The sequence below is a fragment of the Heterodontus francisci genome, chromosome 23, assembly GCF_036365525.1.
Source record: "Heterodontus francisci isolate sHetFra1 chromosome 23, sHetFra1.hap1, whole genome shotgun sequence".
NCBI classification, from domain to species: Eukaryota; Metazoa; Chordata; class Chondrichthyes; order Heterodontiformes; family Heterodontidae; genus Heterodontus; species Heterodontus francisci.
The window spans coordinates 981,384-1,006,705 of NC_090393.1; the positions used below are offsets into that span (position 1 = coordinate 981,384).

At 45.2% G+C, this 25,322-nt stretch overlaps 1 protein-coding gene across 1 annotated transcript in view; it reads left to right on the forward strand.

Annotated features, from left to right (window-relative positions):
* LOC137383041 (scavenger receptor class B member 1-like) overlaps positions 1-25,322 on the forward strand; it is a 305,179-nt gene that overhangs the window by 134,345 nt on the left and 145,512 nt on the right. The window contains 4 exon segments of the mRNA XM_068055640.1: positions 2,975-3,070; positions 3,263-3,378; positions 5,086-5,252; positions 17,913-18,031. Of these exon segments, the coding sequence (XP_067911741.1) occupies positions 2,975-3,070; positions 3,263-3,378; positions 5,086-5,252; positions 17,913-18,031 (498 nt within the window).

The window sequence follows — 25,322 nt, forward strand, 5'->3', positions numbered from 1 at the left end:
AGACAAGCCTTAAGGCTTTGTGCCTTAACACACAGAGCATTCGCAATAAAGTGGATGAATTAATCGCGCAAATAGATGGAAACGGGTATGATATAGTCGGGATTACAGAGACATGGCTGCAAGGTGACCAGGGATGGGAAATGAACATCCAGGGATATTCAGTATTTAGGAAGGACAGACAAAAAGCAAAAGGCGGTGGATTTGCATTGCTGGTTAAAGAGGAAATTAATGCAATAGTGAGGAAAGATATTAGCTCTGACGATGTGGAATCTGTATGAGTAGAGCTGAGAAACATTAAGGGGCAAAAAACGTGAGTGGGGAGACCCCATGGGGATGAGCGACCATAATATGATAGAATTCTTCATCAAGATGGAGAGTGATGTAGTTGGTTCTGAGACTAGGGTCCTGAATCTTAGTAAAGGAAACTACGAAGGTATGAGGTGTGAGTTGGCTATGACGGATTGGGAAACGGTACTTAGAGGGATAACGGTGGATAGGCAAAGGCAAACATTTAAAGAGTGCATGGATGAACTGCAACAATTGTTTATCCCTATCTGGTGCAAAAGTAAAACGGGAAAGGGAGCTAAACCATGGCTTACAAAGGAAATTAGAGATAGCATTAGATCCAAGGAAGAGGCATATAAATTTGCCAGAAAAACAACAGACCTGAGGATTGGGAGCAGTTTAGAATTCAGCAAAGGAGGATCATGGGATTGATTAAGAAGGGGAAAATAGAGTACGAGAGCAAGTTTGCGGGGAACATAAAAACTGACTGTAAAAGTTTCTATAGGTATGTGAAGAGAAAAAGATTGGTGAAGACAAATGTTGGTCCCTTACAGTCAGAAAGAGGGAAATTTATTATGGGGAACAAAGAAATGGCAGATCAATGCATACTTTGGTTTTGTCTTCACATAGGAGGACACAAATAACGTACCAGAAATGTTGGGGAACACAGGGTTTAGTGAGAGAGAAGAACTTAAGGAAATCAGTATGAGTAGAGAAATGGTGTTGGGGAAATTGATGGGATTAAAGGTTGCTAAATCCCCAGGGCCTGATGGTCTGCATCCCAGAGTACTTAAGAAAGTGGCCGTAGAAATAGTGGATGCATTGGTGGTCATCTTCCAAGATTCTATAGACTCTGGAACAGTTCCTGCAGATTGGAGGGTAGCTAATGTAACCCCACTATTTAAAAAGAGAAAGCAGGGAATTATAGACCAGTCAGCCTGACGTCGGTAGCAGGGAAAATTCTGGAGTCCATTATCAAAGATTTTATAGCAGAGCACTCAGAGAACAGTGGTAGAATCGGACAGAGTCAGCATGGATTTACAAAAGGGAAATCATGCTTGACAAATCTACTGGAATTCTTCGAGGATGTAACTAGTAGAGTTGATGAGGGGGAGCCAGTGGATGTGGTTTATTTGGACTTTCAAAAGGCTTTTGACCAAGTCCCACATAAGAGATTAGCATGTAAAATTAAAGCGCATGGGAATGGGGGTTGTGTATTGCGATGGATAGAAAATTGGTTGGCGGACAGGAAACAAAGAGTCGGGATAAATGGGTCTTTTTCTAAGTGACTAGTGGGGTACTGCAGGGATCGGTGCTGGGACCCCAGCTATTCACAATATATATTAATGATTTAGATGAGGGAACTAAATGTAATATCTCCAAATTTGCAGATGACACAAAACTGGGTGGGAGGGTGAGTTGTGAGGAGGATGCAGAGAGGCTTCAGGGTGATTTGAACAAGTTGAGTGAGTGGGCTAATGCATGGAGATGCAGTATAATGTGGATAAAAGTGAGGTTATCCACTTTGGTAGCAAAAACAGGAAGGCAGATTATTATCTGAATGGCTATAAACTGAGAGAGGGGAATATGCAGTGAGACCTGGGTGTTCTTGTACACCAGTCGCTGTAGGTAAGCATGCAGGTGCAACAGGCGGTAAAAAAGGCAAATGGTATGTTGGCCTTCATAGCGAAGGATTCGAGTACAGGAGCAGGGATGTCTTACTGCAACTATACAGGGCCTTGGTGAGGCCACACCTGGTATATTATGTGCAGTTTTGGTCTCCTTATCTGAGGAAGGATGTTCTTGCTATGGAGGGAGTGCAGCGAAGGTTTACCAGACTGATTCCTGGGATGGCGGGACTGACGTATGAGGAGAGATTGAGTCAATTAGGATTATTTTCACTGGAGTTCAGAAGAGTGAGGGGGGGGGATCTCATAGAAACCTATAAAATTCTAACAGGACTTGACAGGGTAGATGCAGGAAGGATGTTTCTGATGGTGGGGGGAGTCCAGAAGCAGGGGTCATAGTTTAAGGATACGGGGTAAACCTTTCAGGACTGAGATGAGGAGAAATTTCTTCACCCAGAGATTGGTGAACCTGTGGAATTCGCTACCACAGAAAGCAGTTGAGGCCAAAACATCGTATGTTTTTAAGAAGGAGTTAGATATCGCTCTTGGGGTGAAAGGCATCAAGGGATATGGGATGAAAGTGGGAACAGGTTATTGAGTTGGATGATCAGCCATGATCATAATGAATGGTGGAGCAGGCTTGAAGGTCCGAATGGCCTACTCCTGCTTCTATTTTCTATGTTTTAACCTTGCTAAAATCCATGTAGACCACATCCACCACATTGCCCGCATCAACCCTACTTGTCAGCCCCTCTAAAAATTCAATCAATTTCATCAGCCGTGACCTTCCCTTATCAAATTCATTCTGGGGCTGTATGTACATTCTAAAATGGAGATGACCTTTATTAGCCCACCTCCCGTCAGTTTCTGCAATTGAAATACAGTTGACGGTTTCTGAAGGTGGGAGATGCCATGTCAAAATTAGTAATTTGTTGTAACTTCCTGTCATGATGTGATTGGCATTACTTAACTGAAAATTCCTCTGCCAGTAAGTAGGTTTAAACTGCTCCTTCATGTGAAGAGTAAATGATCTAAAAGCCTGTTCTCTGACTCTGTTACAGTTGAACAACACAGACACTGGATTATTCACAATTAATACAGGAGTTGATGACATTAATAAAGTCCATAAAATTAACACCTGGAATGGTATTAAAAAGGTACAGTCCCTCTCCACATGATGGTGAGTGAATGGTTTATAGTGGTGGGGCGCTAATGGAAAACCCAGGCCCCATCAGGGTTTCTGTATTCCCTTGTTTGTGTGTGATAATATCAATCAATACCATGTTTGAAGTCTTTATTTTGGATATCATGAAATGGGAGTTATTATAAATTCACTTCTCATATTGCAGCTAAACTTCTGGCAATCGGACCAATGCAACATGTTGAATGGAACAGCAGGTGAAATGTGGCCTCCATTCATGGATTCATCAGACACATTGAAGTTTTTTAGCCCAGATGCCTGTAGGTATGAACCAGCAAAGATTGGTGAGACACAAGAAATGACTGTTTGGTAAAAGGTACAAGTGCTAATGTAAAGGGGGTCAGGTGGACACAGGCACAAAATGCAATTGAGGGATTGAGAAAGTACTCAGTTTAATTGAAATTATTCACCAAAGGACAAAGTTTAATGATGACATCATGGATGGGTGCTGGTCTTGTGTGTCTCCAGACGTTAATCACAAATGCTGAATTATAAATACTTCATGGTAGAAAACATAAAAAGCATTCTGGAAAAGTGGAGAACCAAGTGTCTAATGAAAGTGCGGAACTCAAAAAATGAGTGTTGGTAAAGAAATAGTACTGGAGAAATTAATGGGACTAAAAGTCAACAAATCACCTCGACCTAATGGCCCATCACCTTGGGTTTTAAAGGAGGTAGCGATAAGAATAGTGGATGTATTGGTTTTGATCTTCCAGAATTCCCTATATTCTAGAACAGTTCCCAAGGAATTGAAGATAGCAAATGTAATCCCGTTATTTAAGAAAGGAGGAAGTGAGAAAACACGGAACTATAGATAGGCCAGCTAGCCTAACATCAGTAGTACAGAAAATGCGAGAATCTGTTGTTAGGGACATGGTAACAGGGCAGTTAGAAAATAATAATATGATTAAGCAGAGTCAGCACAGTATTATGAAAGGGATCATCTCTGTCCTAGGGGTGAACACATGCAGTGTGCCTGTCCCTATCAGTTTGCTGCTGCTGCCTATTATGGGCCACCTTGTCAGTGTGGTGCAATGTGTTTGGATGATGTGCCTGACACAGTTAATTAGCTAGTAGTGTGTAGGAGCTGTGATATGTGGATGTGAGGCTTGCAGCAGTTGCTAAGTGTATGAGAGTGAGGCAAGGATGTGAATGTGAAGTTTGAGTTATGATTGATAGAGATTGTTGATAGGTGAGTGAAGGAGGTGTGGTGAATGGAGCAGCATGTGAGGCTGTTGCTGCAGCTGGCAGGATTTGGAATATAAGGATGCATTCACTGACCTAGACCACTCATGTGATGTCGTTAAACTGCATCCAGATTCTCGGGGCTACACTATTGGCATCGATCTCCACGGCCACCTGCTTCCACTGCCTTCTCTGCCCTTGCCTGGAGAGCTTCCTGGACCCTTGAGGGAAGAGACTGTCTCTCCTCCACTCCTGCTCCTGCACTTGCACCAGCGATGTAATTCCAGCTCTGCTGCTGCTAGAATACACCTCACCTTTAAGAGGTTCACTCTGACTTTAAGTGATGCTAGCCTCGCATGAACTTGGGCCCCTTGCTGAGCTGTGCAGCTATTTATCAGCACGTTTCATGCTGGGCTGCATGCCACAATCATGGAAATGAGCAGGCAGCATGAAGTTTGTCTGCATCATTTCAACTGAGTGTGGGTTAATTGCACATTGCGATCATTGTGCCCGGTATCAGGAGTTATCCAATTTAGCTCTCGTTACCTCCGTTTCATTCTGTACAGATGCTGCCTGACTGGATTGGATTTGATGTTTTGTGTAATTTGCCAAGTGACAGTCACTTTGAAGGCTTTTTAATGGACTGCATGATGCTAATGAGCTACACATCAGTAAATGTGCTGGTTAATGAACAGGCACCAACACAATAGTTAATTATTTCACTTTGCAGTTGTAAAATTGTCAGGAAATTGATTCTTAAACAATTTTACTTTAAAATTTGACCAGGTCATTGGAGTTAGTTTACCAACAATCAGGTTGGACCTTCGGGTTATCTTCTTACCGCTATGTTGCTCCCAAGACCATGTTTGCGAATGGGACGGTTTATCCCCCCAATGAAGGCTTCTGTCCATGCAGACAATCAGGGGTGTTAAACGTCAGCACATGCAGACACAGTGAGTATCGAAACGTACAGTTAAAAAATTAAACCAAATAGATAAGAGAAATTAATAGGCAATTATATTAACATTTTAACTTTTCCTCTATTGAGATTTGGTTTTATATTGCCAGTAATGATGACATTACAAAATTAAAGCCCTAGGATTAAAGAAGCAGTGGCTGCGCAGACACGATATTGGCAAAGGGACATAAAAGCAGAGAATAGTGGTGAATGCTTGTTTTTCAGACTGAAGGGAATTATACAGTGGTGTTCTTCAGGGATCGGTATTAGGACCACTGCTGTTTTTGATATATATTAATGATCTGGACTTGGGTATACAGGGCATAATTTCAAAGTTTGCAGATGATGCAAAACTCGGAAATGTATTAAAAAGTGAGGAGGATAGTAACAGATTTCAGGAGGTCGGACAGACTGGTGAAATGGGCAGACACATGACAGATTAAACTTAATGCAGAGAACTGTGAAGTGATTCATTTTGGTAAGAAGAATGAATTTTAAAGGGGGTGCAGGAACAGGGAGACCTGGGGATATCTGTAAACAAATCTTTGAAGGTGACAGGACAAGTTGAGAAGAATGTTAAAAACGCACCAGGATCCTTAGATTTTTTTTATTCATTCATGGGATGTGGGCGTCACTGGCTAGGCCAGCATTTGTTGCCCATTCCTAATTGCCCTTGAGAAGGTGGTGGTGAGCTGCCTTCTTGAACCGCTGCAGTCCATGTGAGGTAGGTACACCCACAGTGCTGTTAGGGAGGGAGTTCCAGGATTTTGACCCAGCGACAGTGAAGGAACGGCGATATAGTTCCAAGTCAGGATGGTGTGTGACTTGGAAGGGAACTTGCAGGTGATGGTGTTCCCATGCATCTGCTGCCCTTGTCCTTCTAGTTGGTAGAGGTTGCGGGTTTGGAAGGTGCTGTCGAAGGAGCCTTGGTGAGTTGCTGCAGTGCATCTTGTCGATGGAACATACGACTGCCACTGTCCTGGGACTGAGATGATTGGTCTCCAACAACCACAATCATCTACCTTTGTATTTAGGTACGACTCCAACCAGTGGAGAATTTTCCCCCTGATTCCCATTGACTCCAGTTTTGCTAGGGCTCCTTGATGCCATACTCGGTCAAATGCTGCCTTGATGTCGAGGGCAGCCACTCTCACCTCACCTCTGGAGTTCAGCTCTTTTGTTCATGTTTGGACCAAGGCTGTAATGAGGTCAGGAGCTGAGTGGCCCTGGCAGAACCCAAACTGAGCGTCACTGAGCAGGTTATTGCAGTTTAAGTGGCACTTGGTAGCACTGTCAACAACACCTTTCATCATTTTGTTGATGATCAACAGTAGACTGATGGGGCAATAATTGGCCGGGTTGGACTTGTCCTGCTTTTTGTGTACAGGACATACCTGGGCAATTTTTCACATTGCAGGGTAGCTGCCAGTGTTGTAGCTGTACTGGAACAGCTTGGCTAGGGGCGCGGCAAGTTCTGGAACACAGGTCTTCAGTACTATTGCCGGAATGTTGTCAGGGCCCATAGTCTTTGCAGTATCCAGTGCCTTCAGTCGTTTTTTGATATCACGTGGAGTGAATCAAATTGGCTGAAGACTGGCATCTGTGATGCTGGGGACTTCAGGAGGAGGCCAAGATGGATCGTCCACTCAGCACCTCTGGCTGAAGACTGTTGCAAATGCTTCAGCCTTATCTTTTGCACTGATGTGCTGGGCACCCCCATCATTGAGAATGGGGAGATTTACGGAGCCTCCTCCTCCTGTCAGTTGTTTAATTGTCCACCACCATTCACAACTGGATGTGGCAGGACTGCAGAGGTTAAATCTGATTCCGATGGGGTTCCGATGAAGGGTCACTGACCCGAAACGTTAACTCTGCTTCTCTTTTCACAGATGCTGCCAGACCTGCTGAGTGGTTCCAGCATTTCTTGTTTTTATTTCAGATTTCCAGCATCCGCAGTATTTTGCTTTTATTTTAGGTTAAATCTGATGGTTTGTTCTGGGATCGCCTAGCTCTGTCTATCGCATGCTGCTTACGCAGTTTGGCATGCAAGTAGTCCTGTGTTGTAGCTTCGCCAGATTGATACCTCATTTTGAGGTATGCCTGGTGCTGCTCCTGGCATGCCCTCCTGCACTCCTCATTGAACCAGGGTTGATCCCCCAGCTTTATGGTAATGGTAGAGTGGGGGATATGCCAGGCCATGAGGTTACAGATTGTGGTTGAATACAATTCTGCTGTTGCTGATGGTCCACAGTGCCTCATGGATGCCCAGTTTTGAGCTGCCAGATCTGTTCTGAATCTATCCCATTTAGCACAGTGGTAGTGCACACAACATTATGGAGGGTATCCTCAATGTAAATTCGGGACTTTGCTTTCACAAGTATTGTGCAGTGATCGCTCCTACCGATACTGTCATGGACAGATGCATCTGCAACAGGTAGATTGGTGAGGACAAGGTCTAGTAGGCAAGAGCACAATGTACTCTGGGTGGAGGACTCCAATGTCAATCACCAAGAGTGGGTCAGTAGTGCCACTAATGACTGAGGACATATCTGCCAGACTGGGCCTGCGGCAGGTGGTGAGGGAACCAACAAAAGGGAAATTGATGCAGAGAGTACAAAAACCAGGAAGTTATGCTAAACCTATATAAAGCATTGGTTAGGCCTCAGTTGGAGTATTGTGTTCAATTCTGAGCACCAGACATTAGGAAGGATGTCAAGGCCATTGAGAGGGTGCAGAGGTGATTTACTAGAATGGTACTGGGGATGAGGGAATTCAGTTATGTGGAGAGACTGGAGAAGTTGGGATTGTTCTCCTTAGAGCAGAGAGGTTAAGGGGAGATTCAATTGAAGTGTTCAAAATTCTGAAGGGTTTTGACAGCAAATAAGAAGAAACTCTTTCCACTGGCTGGAAGGTTGGTAACCAGAGGACACCATTTTAAGGTGATTGGAAAATCAAATAGAGTGGTGATGGGGAAACTTTCTTTTACACAGCGACTTGTTATGATCTGGAATGCGCTGCCTGAAAGGGTGGTAGAAACAGACTTTCAAAAGGCAACTGGATATATATTTGAAGGGGAGACAATATGCAGGGCGATGGATAAAGCAGGGGTGTGGGACTAACTAGACAGCTCTTTAAAAGAGCTAGTACATGCACGATGGGCTGAATGGTCTCCTGTGCTATGTCATTCTATGATTTAATGATGATGTCAATGTTGATGTCAGGGCGGCGCAGTGGTTAGCACCGCAGTCTCACAGCTCCAGGGACCCGGGTTCAATTCTGGGTACTGCCTGTGTGGAGTTTGCAAGTTCTCCCTGTGTCTGCGTGGGTTTTCTCCGGGTGCTCCGGTTTCCTCCCACAAGCCAAAAGACTTGCAGGTTGATAGGTAAATTGGCCATTATAAATTGTCACTAGTATAGGTAGGTGGTAGGGAAATATAGGAACAGGTGGGGATGTTTGGTAGGAATATGGGATTAGTGTAGGATTAGTATAAATGGGTGGTTGATGGTCGGCACAGACTCGGTGGGCCGAAGGGCCTGTTTCAGTGCTGTATCTCTAATCTAAAAAAAAACAAAAAACTATCGGAAAGAGCATATAAAAGCACAAAGAATAGTGAAAATCTAGGGAACTGCAGGACAAAAAGATCAGCAAAAGAAGAGAAAAAAGACAGGAAGAGCTGTGAAGAGGAATGCGATTAGAAATTTGGAGGAATATCAAAATTAACATAAGTTTTTACAATTATATTAGAAGTAAAAGGGTAATCAAGGGAATGGCAGACTTGCTGAACACTTTGGGCTGAATTTTCAGGTCCTGCCGGGGGTGGGAATGGACGTGGATGGTGGACGAAAATATGGGTCCAACTAGCGTGCTGGTTTCCCAATGCCATTGCTGGCAGCAGCGAGTTTCACCAGGGTAGGGGAAGGGCAGCCCCAAGATCCTGCCCAATCCATTAACAGTGCCAATTCAGATTGTTAAAGAGCTCATTAAGAGCTCGTTAAGGGCCATGTTCTCATTTTGATAGAGGCACAGGGGCTGCATGCTGGGTCTGGAACAGACCAGGTGAATGAAGGTGGACAAACAGTGGAGAGCAGTCATGGTCCCCTCCCCCACCCCAGGGAATTAGGAGGCTCTGTGAAAGCGTGAACAGTGCAAAGGGGGACTCAACCATTGGCACACAGCTGCCATCGAGTCAGCACAGGTTGTGGGGAGAGTAGGCTCTGAGTGCTGGGGCTGTGCAGTTGGTTGTCACCCTGCTGGCATTATGGGACATAAGAGAAGGAGACAAGGCTTCCAAACACAATTGGGAGGTCACCTGAGCACAAAGAAGGCAGCAGCTGATAATTGGAGCATGACTCTCAGAATTTGGGTCCAGTGGTGACGAGGAGCAACACCCTTCACAGAACATGCAGAGCACGGGCATTAGGAGGGCAGAGGAGAGGGTCTGGGGGCAGGAAGGACACAGAGGCCATATCCTCATCTTAGGATCTACCAGCAAAGAAGGAGCTACCTTGATATGACCGAGCACCAGTACTGCAGGAGACTGCCACTCTCCAGGCAGGTGGTCACAGACATCTCTGTCCTCGTCACCAAAGACCTTGCAACCTCGCAGCATAGCTTGCGATGCTTTACCAGTAGCCATCAAATGCACTCTAGCCTTGAATGCCTTTTCACCTCTGGCTCTTTCCAAGGATCAGCTGCAAACCTTGGTGGCATCTTGCAAACAGCTGCACACCACTGCATCTCACAGGTCACTGATGTGCTCGCTCTCCTAGCAGCTGCCATGACTCTTTCACTATCCGGCGGTCCAGGGTGCCACAGTTCTACATTCCACCCTCCAACTCCATGGATGGGTTCTAGGGGACAAGGGATATCCCTTGAAGAGATGGTTACTCACACCTTTATGTGAACCCAACACAGAGGTGCTGCAACCGAAGCCACCTGCTCACTAGAACAACCACTGAGCAGGCCATTGGGCTTCTGAAGATGTGGTTCTGGTGCCTGGACCAGTCAGATGGCACCCTGCAATATACTCCTGAATGGGTCTCACTCATGGTGGTGGTCTGCTGCGCTTTCCATAATCTGACCATCCAGAGAGGAGTGGACCTTGAGGACAGTGAGGCCCTGGATGGACACAGTTCATCAGAGGAGGAGGAAGAGGGAGTTGTAGAAAACAGAGATACCCCGGCTACCCAGGGAGGTAGCCGGGTCCAGCACTGGACTCGCAGTCTCATCAGGATGTTATCAATGTCAGGGATCATCTGATCCAGGCATGTTTCAGCTGAGAGCCTTTGACCCAGGAGGAAGGGCATGGTCTGGAACTCATTCTTATCTGCCTATACTAACCTTTCCATTGAAGACACAGCCTGGAACATGTAAACTGTTACCAACAATGAAGAAGACACATCTGCCCAGAGGTTTGGCTGCCCCTGTTCATGGACCCTTGCTCCCCTTCACCATTTCATCCCTATTTTCTTTTCCCGCCATTAATTGAAGGAAGCTCACACATATGGCTTCATGTGTCGTTATTTACATGGTGCTGATAAACAGTGCACAGCTACAGGTAGAAGGCACCCTAGTGACCCACTTGAGGCTCTGTCCAAAGTGGTGGCCTCCACACACGGCCACTTCTACCCAGTGCTCCCCTTGTGGCCTCAGAGAAGGTGGTAGCAGCCTGGTCACTGGTCTCTGCCTGCGGCTGAGATGCCTGAGGTGGTCGTTCTCATCGTGCAGGTGCCATGGGGGCACCTGAAGAGGCTACTGCATCTGCATCATTGCAAGCGCAGCCTCCATCATTGGACCCTACTGCACAGATGCTCACTCTGCAAAAGAGGCCGATGATAATGATGTTGACCCCATTCTGCCTCAGCCCTTGGATGGTGCTCTGGATGGCTGGAGGGGAGCAGCAGGAGGGGCACAGCTGACCGAGGTGGGAGGAGTGCACTGTCTTTTCTAGTTCCACTTCTGCACAGGTAACAACATATAGAGTCATAGAGAAATACAGCACCGAAACAGGCCATTTGGCCCACCGAGTCTGTGCCAAACAACTACCCATTTATACTTTCCTTTCTTTCTTTCTTTGGCCTCCTTGTCTCGAGAGACAATGGGTAAGCGCCTGGAGGTGGTCAGTGGTTTGTGAAGCAGCACCTGGAGTGGCTATAAAGGCCAATTCTAGAGTGGCAGACTCTTCCACAGGTGCTGCAGATAAAATTGGTTGTCGGGGCTGTTACACAGTTGGCTCTCTCCTTGCACTTCGGTCTTTTTTCCTGCCAACTGCTAAGTCTCTTCGACTCGCCACACTTTAGCCCCGCCTTTATGGTTGCCCGCCAGCTCTGGCAATCGCTGGCAACTGCCTCCCACGACTTGTGATCAATGTCACAGGACTTCATGTCGCGTTTGCAGACGTCTTTAAAGCGGAGCCATGGACGGCCAGTGGGTCTGGTACCAGCGACGAGCTCGCTGTACAATGTGTCCTTGGGGATCCTGCCATCTTCCATGCGGTTCACATGGCCAAGCCATCTCAGGCGCCGTTGACTTAGTAGGGTGTATATGCTGGGGATGTTGGCCGCCTCGAGGACTTCAGTGTTGGAGATGTGGTCCTGCCACCTGATGCCAAGGATTCTCCGGAGGCAGCGAAGATGGAATGAATTGAGACGTCGCTCTTGGCTGACATACGTTGTCCAGGCCTCGCTGCTGTAGAGCAAGGTACTGAGGACACAGGCTTGATACACTTGGACTTTTGTGTTCTGTGTCAGTGCGCCATTTTCCCACACTCTCTTGGCCAGTTTGGACATAGCAGTGGAAGCCTTTCCCATGTGCTTGTTGATTTCTGCATCGAGAGACAGGTTACTGGTGATAGTTGAGGCTAGGTAGGTGAATTCTTGAACCACTTCCAGAGCGTGGTCGCCTATATTTATGGATGGGGCATTTCTGATGTCCTGTCCCATGATGTTCGTTTTCTTGAGGCTGATGTTTAGGCCAAATTCGGTGCAGGCAGCTGAAAACCTGTCGATGAGTCTCTGCAGACACTCTTCAGTGTGAGATGTTAATGCAGAATCGTCAGCAAAGAGGAGTTCCCTGATGAGGACTTTCCGTACTTTGGTCTTCGCTCTTAGACGGGCAAGGTTGAACAACCTGCCACCTGATCTTGTGTGGAGGAAAACTCCTTCTTCTGAAGACTTGAACGCATGTGAGAGCAGCAGGGAGAAGGAGATCCCAAACAGTGTAGGTGCGAGAACACAGCCCTGTTTCACGCCACTCAGGATAGGAAAGGGGTCTGATGAGGCGCCGCTATGCTGAATTGTGCCTTTCATATTGTCATGGAATGAGGAGATGATACTTAGTAGCTTTGGTGGGCATCCGATCCTTTCTAGTATCTGAAGAGACCACGTCTGCTGACAAGGTCAAAGGCTTTGGTGAGATCAATGAAAGCTACGTAGAGGGGCATCTGTTGTTCACGGCATATCTCGTGTAACAACCACCCATTTATACTCATCCTACATTAATCCCATATTCCCTACCACATCCCCACCATCTACCTACACTAGGGGCAATTTACAATGGCCAATTTACCTATCAACCTGCAAGTCTTTGGCTGTGGGAGGAAACCGGAGCACCCGGAGAAAACCCACGCAGACACAGGGAGAACTTGCAAACTCCACACAGGCAGTACCCAGAACTGAACCCGGGTCGCTGGAGCTGTGACGCTGTGGTGTTAACCAGTACACCACTGTTTAAATGTTCACCCAGTTTCTGATAGGGTCAATCATAGACTCTACTCTTTATCCCAGAATAAAACACACCAACCAGATTTATTTAATAAACAACAAAATTATCAGTTTATTAAAAACAAGACTTAACTGCATCTGTGCCCAGTTGAGCAGGGCTGTGTCTGCCCTTCCTCTTTCGAGGGGGACTGCCCACAGCTGCTCTGTCACCTCCTCCCTCGTGCCATGCTCTTCACCTTGTGCCACCCTACCAGCAGCGCTGGGCTGAGAAGTGGCAGATGGAGTTCAACCTGGAAAAGTGTGAAGTGATTCATTTTGGAAGGTCGAATTTGAATGCAGAATACAGGCTTAAAGACAGGATTCTTGGTAGTGTGGAGGAACAGAGGGATCTTGGGGTCCACGTCCATAGATCGCTCAAAGTTGCCACCCAAGTTGATAGGGTTGTTAAGAAGGCGTATGGGGTGTTGGCTTTCATTAACAGGGGGATTGAGTTTAAGAGCCGCGAGGTTATGCTGCAGCTCTATAAAGCCCTGGTTAGACCACACTTGGAATATTGTGTTCAGTTCTGGTCGCCTCATTATAGGAAGGATGTGGAAGCTTTAGAGAGGGTGCAGAGGAGATTTACCAGGATGCTGCCTGGACTGGAGGGCATGTCTTACGAAGAAAGATTGAGGGAGCTAGGGCTTTTCTCATTGGAGCGAAGAAGGATGAGAGGTGACTTGATAGAGGGGTACAAGATGATGAGAGGCATAGATAGAGTGGATAGCCAGAGACTTTTTCCCAGGGTGGAAAGGGCTATCACCAGGGGACATAATTTTAAGGTGATTGGAGGAAGGTTTCGGGGAGATGTCAGAGGTAGGTTCTTTACACAGAGTGTGGTGGGTGCGTGGAATGCGCTGCCAGCGGTGGTAGTAGAAGCAGATACATTAGGGGCATTTAAGCGACTCTTGGATAGGTACATGGATGATAGTAGAATGAAGGGTAGGTAGTTAGTTTGATCTTAGAGTAGATTAAAGGTTCGGCACAACATCGTGGGCCGAAGGGCCTGTACTGTGCTGTACTGTTCTATGTTCTATGTTCTACCTAACTAGGCACGAGGACCCACTGAGGTGACTGTATGTGCACTGGTGGAGGGTGTGCTTCTAAGTTGTGATGATGTCTCTTCAGAGCTCTGCTGTTGCTGCGCTTGGCCCGATGATGGTGAGGGAGATGGTCTCAGTGGCTCGGCTTCTGCACCTGTGGGACACACAAGAGAAGATCACGAGAGCTTCCCAATGCAACTCAGTCTTCTTTATGCTGCCTGATGGGGTGGAGTGCAATGCACCCCCTTAATGAACACACTGCATTCTCTAATCACCATCTCCATTGTGGATTCCCATCTTGACTTGCCTGACTTGCTCTTTGTCCGCGACCCTGGCTATGCCCATGGCTCCCTCTTCCATGGCGGGTATTATGGGCAAAAGACAGCATGATAAAGCACTGCTGTCCTCTATGGGCAATGCCAGCTTCTCCTATTCAAGAGAAGCTGCATTTCTCAGAGCTGGCAGCTCCTCAGCATAACCATGGCTCTGAACCATTCTGAGGAGTCAGTAAGTGCCCTGGGTACACACTCCTCCCTCCCATGTTCAGGAGCATGGTTAGGAAGGCATATGGGATACTTGCCTTTATTAGCCAAGGCATAGAATATAAGAGCAGGGAGGTTATGATGGAGCTGTATAAAACGCTAGTCAGGCCACAGCTGGAGTACTGTGTACAGTTCTGACACCACACTATAGGAAGGATGAGATTGCACTGGAGAGGGTGCAGAGGAGATTCACCAGGATGTTGCCTGGGCTGGAGCATTTCAGCTATGAAGAGAGACTGAAAAGGTTAGGGTTGTTTTCCTTAGAGCAGAGAAGGTTGAGAGGGAACATGATTGAGGTATACAAAATTATGAGGGGCATTGATAGGTTAGATAGGAAGAAACTTTTTCCCTTAGCGGAGGAGTCAATAACCAGGGGGCATAGATTTAGGGTAAGGGGCAGGAGGTTTAGAGGGGATTTGAGGAAGAAATTTTCACCCGGAGGGTGGTTGGAATCTGGAACTCACTGCCTGAAGGGGTGGTAGAGGCAGGAACCCTCACAACATTTAAGAAGTATTTAGTTGAGCACTTGAAACGCCATAGCATACAAGGCTACGGGCTAAGTGCGGGAAAATGGGCTTAGAATAGATAGGCTTGATGGCCGGCATGGACAGGATGGGTCAAAGGGCCTGTTTCTGTGCTGTATGACTCTGTGACTCCATGTGCCCTGAGGCTTCTCAGCTGGTGTGTCGGCTGGAGGGTGAATACCCAGAGGCCTGTCCTGAGGGTTAGGGGTTGCACTCACCTTGCCACAGCGAATTAGGTTATTAAACCTCTTGCAACACTGGATCCAATTTCTGCACAGCACACTCCTTCTGCTGAGTGTGTCAGCTATCTCCAAACGGGCCTGCTTAGCCTGGGTGGATGGCCTCCTTCAGCCATCCTCTGGGAAGAGTACGTCCCTCGTCTCCCTTTAAACCTCGAAGAGGATCTCCAGGTCCACAACAGCAAATCAACGGCCTGCCATAGAACCACAGAAAAATTACAGCACAGAAGGAAGCCATTCAGCCCATCGTGTCCATGCCAGCTGAAAAAATTAGCTGCCCAATCTAATCCCGCCTTCCAGCACCTGGTCTGTAGCCTTGCAGGTTACAGCACTTCAGGTGCATGTCCAGGTACTTTTTAAAAGAATTTAGTGTTTCTGCCTCCTCCAACGTTCCGGGCAGTGAATTCCAGACACCCACCACCCTCTGGATGAAAAAGTTTCTTCTCATGTCCCCTCTTATCCTTCTATCATTCACCTTAAATCTGTGTCCCCTGGTAATTGACCTCTCCGCTAGGGGAAACAGGTCCTTCCTGTCTACTCTATCTAGGCCCCTCCTAATTTTGAACACCTCAATTAAGTCACCCCTCAGCCTCCTGTGTTCTAAGGAAAACAACCCTAGCTGATCCAATCTTTCCTCATAGCTGCAACTTTCAAACCCTGGCAACATTCTTGTAAATCTCCTCTGTTCTCTCTCCAGAGCAATTATGTCCTTTCTGTAATGTGGTGACCAGAACTGTACACAATACTCCAGCTGTGGTCCAACCAGCATTTTATACAGTTCCAGCATCACATCCCTGCTTTTGTATTCAAAACCTCGGCTAATAAAGGAAAGCATTCCATTTGCCTTCTTCACCACTCTATCTACCTGTCCTGCCACCTTCAGGGACCTGTGGACATGCACTCCAAGGTGTCTCACTTCTTCTATGCCTCTCAATATCCCCCTGTTTATTGTGTATTCCCTCGCTTTATTTGCCCTCCCCAAATGCATTACCTCACACTTCTCTGGATTGAATTCCATTTGCCACTTTTCCACCCACTCAACCAAACCATTGATATCTTTCTGGAGTCTACAGCTATCCTCTTCACTATCAACTACACGGCCAATTTTTGTGTCATCAGCAAATTTCCCAATCATGCCTCCCACATTTAAGCCCCAGGCCTCTGACTCTCCTGATCTTCCAAACTGAAATTACAGCACTAAAACCCAGGCCACAGTAATGGCTGCCTTGCTCTGTTTAAATCGGACAAGCAGTCCCACCTCCATTCCCACCCCCGAGGCCATTAATTGGCCGTCAAACCCGTCTCAAGGACATTTAAGGGGTGTGTCCATGGAAATCAGGGCCAATAACTGTTTCCTTTTGAGGGCGGGCTGTGTCCTGGAAACAGCCCCAACTTCCGTTTCCCGCCCTCAGAAGGAAAATCCTGCCCTTTGCAGTAGAGGAAGAGGATAATGTAAACACAGAAAGTGCTGGAAAAACTCACCAGGTCTGCAACAACTGTGGAGAGAGAAACAGAATTAACGTTTCACGTCGATGACCTTTCATCAGAAGAGGATAATTTACATGACATTCCAGGGAAAAATAATGAATCAAGGACTGGAACTCACTAAAATTAACGTAAGCAAGAAAACAGTATTTGATAAAATAATGGAATTGAAGACTGGCAAATCGGCAGGACCTGATAGTTTCCACCTCAGGGTGTTAAGGGAAGTAGGTGAGGAAATTGCAAACGCTTCAGCCAGAATATTCCAAAGCTCTCTTGATTCAGCGGCTGTTCCTTTAGATTGGTAAATCGCAAATGTGACTCCATTATTTAAGTATGGTGGGAGAAGAAACCAGGTTAGAGGAGGATGGTGTAGTCAACTATGTCAGAGGTTGCAAACAGGTTGAGAAGGATGAGGAGGGAAAGTTTACCTTTGTCACAGTCACAAGGGATGTCATTGGTGACTTTGATAAGAGCTGTTTTGGTACTGTGACAGGGACAGAAACCTGATTGGAGGGATTCAGACATGGAGTTCCGGGAAAGATGGGAACGCTTTTGGGAGGTGACAACACGTTCAAGGACTTTGAAGAGGAAAGTGATGTTGGAGAGGAGGCGGAGATTTGCAAGAATGGAACCCTGGTCAGGTTTTTTTGAGGAGAGGGATGATGACAGCAGGTTTAAAGGAGAGAGGGTCAACACCTGAAGAGAGAGAACCGTTAACTATCAGTTAACATCAGAACCAGGAGGGGAGGTTTGGTGGCCATCAGTTTAGTGGGAATAGGGTCGAGGGAGCAGGGGATGGGTCTCATGGACAAGTTGAGCTTGGTGAGGCATGAGGAGAGATAGGAGAGAAACTAGAGAAAGATGTAAGTTCAGGGCTACGGCAGGAGGGATGAGTTCTAACATTCCTCAATGAAATGCTCACCTAATATGTTTCCTTCAGTTTAAGGGAATGGATTGCTGTTGAGTTGTGTGCATGCTTTGCTTGCATAGTGTAGTTTTAAATAAGTTGTAAAGAAAAAGGAGCAGTTTAGTTTGGGCTTATTGTAAATTCTTCATCTTCAGATTCTCAAATCTTCATCTCACACCCGCACTTCTTCAATGCTGACCCTGTGTTGGGGGAGGCTATCGGTGGATTACATCCCAGTGAAAAAGATCATGCACTTTTCATTGACATCCATCCTGTAAGTAAGATCTTCACACACAGACCAACCAAGAAAACTAGCAAAAGCTAACCAACAGCTTCAAGATAGCTGACATCTCAAAAACGACTCGGTGATAAGTTAATGTGGTCCCAGCACGGAGCAGCTAATGTGGTACCAGCACAGAGCAGCTAATGTGGTACCAGCACGGAGCAGCTAATGTGGTACCAGCACGGAGCAGCTAATGTAGTCCCAAAATGGAGCAGTTAATGTGGTCCCAGCATAGAATCATATACAGCACAGAAGGAGGCCATTCGGCCCATCGAGTCCATGTCTCCACAGAGCTATCCAGTCAGTCCCACTCCCCACCTGATCCCCATAGTCCTACAGGTCTATTTCTCTCAGATGGCCATCCAACTTCCTCTTGAAGTCATTGATCATCCCCATTTCCACCACCCTCATGAGCAATGAGTTCCAGGTCATTACCACCCGCTGTATAAAAAAGTGCTTCCTCATATTCCCCCTGCATCTTTTGCCCAAAACTTTCAATCTGTGTTCCCTAGTCCTTGTACCATTAGTTAATGGGAACAGTTTTTATTTGTCTAACTTATCTAAGCCTGTCATAATCTTGTACACTTCTATTAAATCTCCCCTCAATCTCCTTTGTTCTAAGGAGAACAAACCCAGCTTTTCCAACCCAACCTTGTAACTAAAATCCTGGAACCATTCTGGTAAATCTCCTCTGCACCTTCTCATGGACCCTCACATCCTTCCTGAAGTGTGGTGACCAGAACTGGATGCAATACTGCAGTTGGGGCTGAACGGGAGCTTTATAAAGGTTCAGCATAACTTCCCTGCTTTTGTACTCAATACCTCCATTTATGAAGCCCAAGATCCCATATGCTTCATTAACCACTCCCTCAATATGTCCTGCCACCTTCATAGATCTATGCACATGTACCCCCAGGTCCCTCTGTTCCTGTACACTCTTTAGAACTGTACCATTAAGTATATATATTACCTCTCCCTATTCCTTTTGGCAAAATGCATCACCTCACACTGGCCAGTATTAAATTCCATCTGCCACCTCTCTGCCCACTCTGCTAATCTATGTCCTGTTGCAGGTGGTTCATATCATCCTCACTATTTGCCACATCTCCAAGCTTGGTGTTATCAGCAAATTTTGAGATTCTACTCTGTATTCCAAAATCCACAGAATCATAGAATTGTTACAGCACAGAAGGAGGCCATTCAGACCATCGTGTCCGCATTGACTCTCTGAAAGTGCAATTCCCTCAGTCCCATTCCCCGGCACAGTGGCGCAGTGGTTAGCATCGCAGCCTCACAGCTCCAATGACCTGGGTTCAATTCTGGGTACTGCCTGTGTGGAGTTTGCAAGTTCTCCCTGTGTTTGCGTGGGTTTCCTCCGGGTGCTCCGGTTTCCTCCCACATGCCAAAGACTTGCAGGTTGATAGGTAAATTGGCCATTATAAATTGCTGCTAGTATAGGTAGGTGATAGGGACAGGTGGGGATGTGGTAGGAATATGGAATTAGTGTAGGATTAGTATAAATGGGTGGTTGATGGTCGGCACAGACTCGGTGGGCCGAAGGGCCTGTTTCAGTGCTGTATCTCTAAATAAATTTTTTTTTTAAATAACCCTGCACATTCTTTCTTTTCATCTAACTGTCTAATTCCTTTTGAATGTTTCAATTGAATCTGCCTCCTCCACACTCTCAGGTAGCGCATTCCAGACCTTAACTCGCTGCTTGATAAAGTTTTTCCTCATGTCACTTTTGCTTCTCTTACCAAATACTTTAAATCTGTGCACTCTCATTCTCAATCCTTTCACAAGTGGGAACAGTTTCTCTCTATCTACTTTCTCCAGACCCCTCATGATTTTGAATACCTCTATCAAATCACCTCTCAGCCTCCCTCAGCCTCGAGGGAGAATTCATTGAATGTATTAGAGATTGTTTTTTGGAACAATATGTTGTGGAACCAACCAGGGAGCAGGTTATTCTAGATTTGGTATTGTGTAATGAGGTGGGATTAATTAATGATGTCATAGTTAAGGATCCTCCAGGGAAGAGTGATCATAGAATGCTAGAATTTCAAATTCAGTTTGAGGGCGAGAAACTGGAATCCCACACTAGCGTTCTAGATTTAAACAAAGGTAATTACATAGGCATAAGGACAGATTTGGCCCTAGTGGACTGGGCAGGAAGACTAAAAGGTAGGACAGTTGATAAGCAGTGGCAGATGTTTAAGGAGATATTCAATTCCTCCCAACTAAAATATATTCCAAAGAGGAAGAAAGATTCTAGGAGGGGGAAAAAACATCCATGGCTAAGCAAGGAAATTAAGGATAACATAAAGACAAAAACTAAGGCATACCATATTGCAAAGGCCAGTAGCAGGCTGGAAGATTGGGAAACTTTTAAAGATCAACAAAGGGTTACCAGAAAAATAATAAAAAGAGCAAAGGTAAATTATGAAAGAAAACTAGCGCAAAATATAAAAACGGATAGCAAAAACTTCTATCAGTATATAAAAGGGAAGAGAGTAGCTAAAGTGAATGTTGGTCTCTTGGAGGATGTGACTCCAAGAAGGGGACACAGAAATGGCGGAGACACTAAATCCATATTTTGCTTCAGTTTTCATGGTGGAGGACACTAGTACCATCCCAATAGTAACAGGTAATGCAGAGGTTATAGAAAGAGAGGAACTTAGAACAATCATCATCACTAGGGAAAAAGTACTGAGCAAACTATTGGGATTAAAGGCAGACAAGTCCCCAGGGCCTGATGGCCTACATCCTAGGGTCTTAAAGGAAGTGGCAGCGGAGATAGTGGATCCATTGGTTATAATATTCCAAAATTCCCTGGTTATGGGAAAGGTTCCAGTGGATTGGAAAAATACTAATATAACGATCTTATTCAAAAGGGAGGGAGGCAGAAAGTAGGAAACTATAGACCAGTTAGTTTAACATCTGTCATTGGGAAATTGTTAGAATCCATTATTAAGGAAGTAATAACAGGACATTTAGAAAGTCAAAACGCAATCCATCAGAGTCTGCATGGTTTTCTGAAGGATAAATCGTGTTTGACTAATTTGCTAGAGTTCTTCAAAGCTGGAACAAGCAAAGTGGATAATGGGGATCCTGTGGATGTAGTATATCTGGACTTCCAGCAGCCATTTGATAAGGTGCCACACAAAAGGTTAATACACAAGGTAAGATCACATGGGGTTAGGGGCAATTTATTAACTTGGATAGAGGATTGGCTAAAACAGAGAGTCGGGATAAATGGGTCCTTTTCTAGTTGGCAAGATGTAACTAGTGGGGTGCCACAGGTTTGGTCCTCGGTCCCCAACTATTTACAATATATATTAATGACTTGGATGCAGGGACAGAAGGTACTATGGCCAAATTTGCAGATGACACTAAAATAGGTGGGATAGTAAGTTGCAATAAAGAAATAAGAAATTTACAAATGGATATGGATAGGTTAGGTGAATGGGCCAAAATTTGGCAGATGGAGTTTAGCATGGATATGTGTGAGGTTATCCATTTTGGTTGGAAGAATAGAAAGGCAAATTATTTTCTAAACGGAGAGAAATTTCAGAGTGCTTCGGTGCAGAGGGATCTGGGTGTCCTCGTGCATGAACCGCAGAAAACTAGTTTATAGGTGCAGCAGGTAATAAGGAAGGCAAATGGAATTTTGGCATTTATTGCTACAGGAATAGAGTATAAAAGTAGGGAAATGTTGCTGCAACTGTACAAGGCATTAGTGAGACCGCACCTGGAGTATTGTGTACAGTTTTGGTCCCCTTACTTGAGGAAGGATGTAGTTGCATTGGAGGCAGTTCAGAGGAGGTTCACTAGATTGATTCCAGAGATGAGGGGTTTGTCTTATGAAGAGAGATTGAGCAGTTTAGGCCTTTACTCTCTAGAGTTTAGAAGAATGAGAGGAGATCTAATTGAGGTATATAAGATGATTAAGTGACAAAGTAGACGGAGAGAGCATGTTTCCTCTGGTGGGGCAATCTAGAACAAGAGGTCATAGTTTTAGGATAAGAGGTAGCAGATTTAAAACAGAGATGAGGAGAAATTACTTCTCTCAAAGGGTGGTGAGTCTGTGGAATTCACTATCCCAGAGTGCGGTGGATGCCGGGACATTTAGTAAATTTAAGGAGGAGATAGACAGATTTTTAATTAGTAATGGGTTGACAGGTTATGGAGAACAGACAGGAAAGTGGAGTTGAGGCCGAGATGAGATCAGCCATGATTGTATTGAATGGCGGAGCAGGCTCGAGGGGCTGAATTGACTACTCCTGCTCCTAGTTTTTATGTTCTTCTCTTCTCCAAGGAAAACAGCCCTAACTTCTCCAATCTATCTTCATAAGTGAAATTCCTCATCCCTTGCACCATTCTCGTGAATCTTTTCTGTACTCTCTCCAATGCCCTCACGTCTTTCCTAAAGTGCAGCGCCCAGAATTGGATGCAATATTCCAGCTGAGGTCGAACTAGTGTCTTATACAAGTTCAACATAACTTCCTTGCTCTTGTACTCTGTGTCCCTATTAATAAAGCCCGGAATACTGTATGCTTTATTGACTGCTCTCTCAACCTGTCCTGCCACCTTCAATGATTTATGCACATATACATCCAGGTCCCTCTGCTCCTGCACCTCCTTTAGAATTGTGCCGTTTATTCTATATTGTCTCTCCATGTTCTTCCTACCAAAATGAATCACCTCATATTTCTCTGCATTGAATTTCATCTGCCACCTGTCTGCCCATTCCACCAACTTGTCTATGTCCTTTTGAAGTTCTACACTATCCTTCTCACAGTTCACAATGCTTCCAAGTTTCATATCATCTGCAAACTTTGAAATTGTGCCCTGTACACCAAGGTTTAGATCATTAATATGTATCAGGAAAAGCAAGGGTCCCAACACTGATCCCTGGGGAACTCCACTACAAATCTGCCTCCAGCCCGAAAAACATCCATTAACTACTCTTTGTTTCCTGTCACTCAGCCAATTTCATATCCATGTTACTACTGTCCCTTTTATTCCACGAGCTACAAGTTTGCTCACAAGTCTGTTGTGTGACACTGTATCAAATGCCTTTTGAAAGTCCATATACACCACATCAACAGCATTGCCCTCATCAACCCTCTCTATTACCTCTTCAAAAAACTCCAGCAAGTTAGTTAAACATGATTTTCCCTTAAGAAATCCATGCTGGCTTTCCTTAATTAACTCACATTTGTCCATGTGACTATTAATTTTGTCCCAAATTACTTTTTCTAGAAGTTTTCCCACCACCAAAGTTAAACTGACTGGCCTGTAGTTGCTGGGCTTATCTTTACACCCTTTTTTGAACAAGGGTGGAACGTTTGCCATTCTCCAGTCCTCTGGCACCACCCCAGAGTCTACAAAGACTGCAAAATTATGGCTAGCGCCTCTGTAATTTCCACCCTCATTTCCCTCAGTATCCTCGGATGCTTCTCATCCGGCCTTGATGTTTTATCCACTTTAAGTACAGACAGCCTATCTAGCCTTTATCAATTTTAAACCCCTCTAGTGTTTGACTTACCTCCTCTTTTAACATTGCCTCGGTTGCATCTTCTTCCTTGGTAAAGACAGATGCAGAGTATTCATTTCATACCTCAGCTATGCCCTCTGCCTCCATGTGTAAATCCCCTTTCTGGTCTCTAATTGGCCCCACTCCTCCTTTTCACTCACTTTTACTAATTATATGCCGATAGAAAACTTTGGGATTCCTTTAATGCTAGCTGCCAGTCTCTTTTCATGCTCTCTTTGCTTCACTTATTTGCTTTTTCACTTCCCCTCTGGACCTTCTATATTCATCCAAGTCATTTATATATAGAAAACAAAAAGCAGTGGTCCCAGCACTGACCCTTGGGGAACACCACTGTCTACCATCTTCCAGTCTGGAACGCTACCATTTACTGTGACTTGCTGTTTTCTGTCCTTAAGCCAGTTTTTTATCCAATTGGACACTGACCCTCCCATTCCATGAGCCTTCATTTCGTTAATGAGCCTTTTATGTGGTACCTTATCAAATGCTTTCTTAAAATCCAGATAAACAACATCCATTAGATTAGTCAAGCATGATCTGCCTTATACAAATTCATGCTGACTCTCCTTAATTAACTGAAATCTCTTCAAATATCTGTTGATATTTTCCCTGTCTATTGTGTCTAAAACCTTACCTACAACTGATGTTAAACTGTAGTTGCTAGGATTGTTCTTACACAATTTCTTGAATAAGGGGGTCACATTTGCCACTTTCCAATCCTCTGGCACCTCCCCCGTATCCAAGGAAGATTGGAAGATTATGGCAAACCCTTCCGCTATCTCCATCCAAGAACACAAGAAATAGGAGCAGGAGTAGACCATATGGCCCATCAAGCCTGCTCCACCATTCAAAACCATCATGGCTGATCTTAGGATTCAACCCAACGTTTCCGCCCACTCGCCATATCCCTTGATTCCCTGAGTGACCAAGAAACTGTCTATTACAGCTTTAAACATATTCAATGCCTCTATTTATGAGCATTCATAACCCTCTGGGGTAGAGAATTCCAAAGATTCGCAACCCTTTATGTGAAGTAATTTCTCCTCATCTCAGTCCTAAATGATCAGCCCCTTATCCTGAGACTGTGTCCCTGTGTTTTAGTTTTCTCATCCAGCGGAAATAATCTCTCAGTGTCTACCCTATCCAGCCCCTTTAGAATATTATATGTTTCAATGAGATCACCTCTCATTCTTCTAAACTCCAGAGAATATAGGCCCAATTTACTCAGCCTCTCATCATAGGACAACCCTCTCATCCCAGGAACCAATTTAGTAAATCATCACTGCACTGCCTCCAATGCAAGTATATCCTTTCTTAAATGTGGAAACTAAAACTGCACACAGTATTCCAGATGTGGTCTTACCAAAACCCTGTACAATTGTAGCAATAATTCCTTATTCCTGTACTCCAATCCCCTTGCAATATATGCCAACATGCTATTTGCTTTCCTAATTGCTTGTTGTACCTGCATGTTAACTTTCTGCATTCCTTGCACAAGCACACCCAAGTCATCCACACCGACAAGTTGCACACCTTTTAAAAAATATTCTACTTTTCTATTCTTACGACCAAAGTGAATAACTTCACACTTCCCCACATTATACTCCAACTGCCACCTTGTTGCCCACTCACTTAACCTGTTTATATATTTTTGCAGCCTCTCTGTGTTCTTCCCACAGTTTACATTTCCACCTACTTTTGTATCATCAGCAAACTTAGATACAT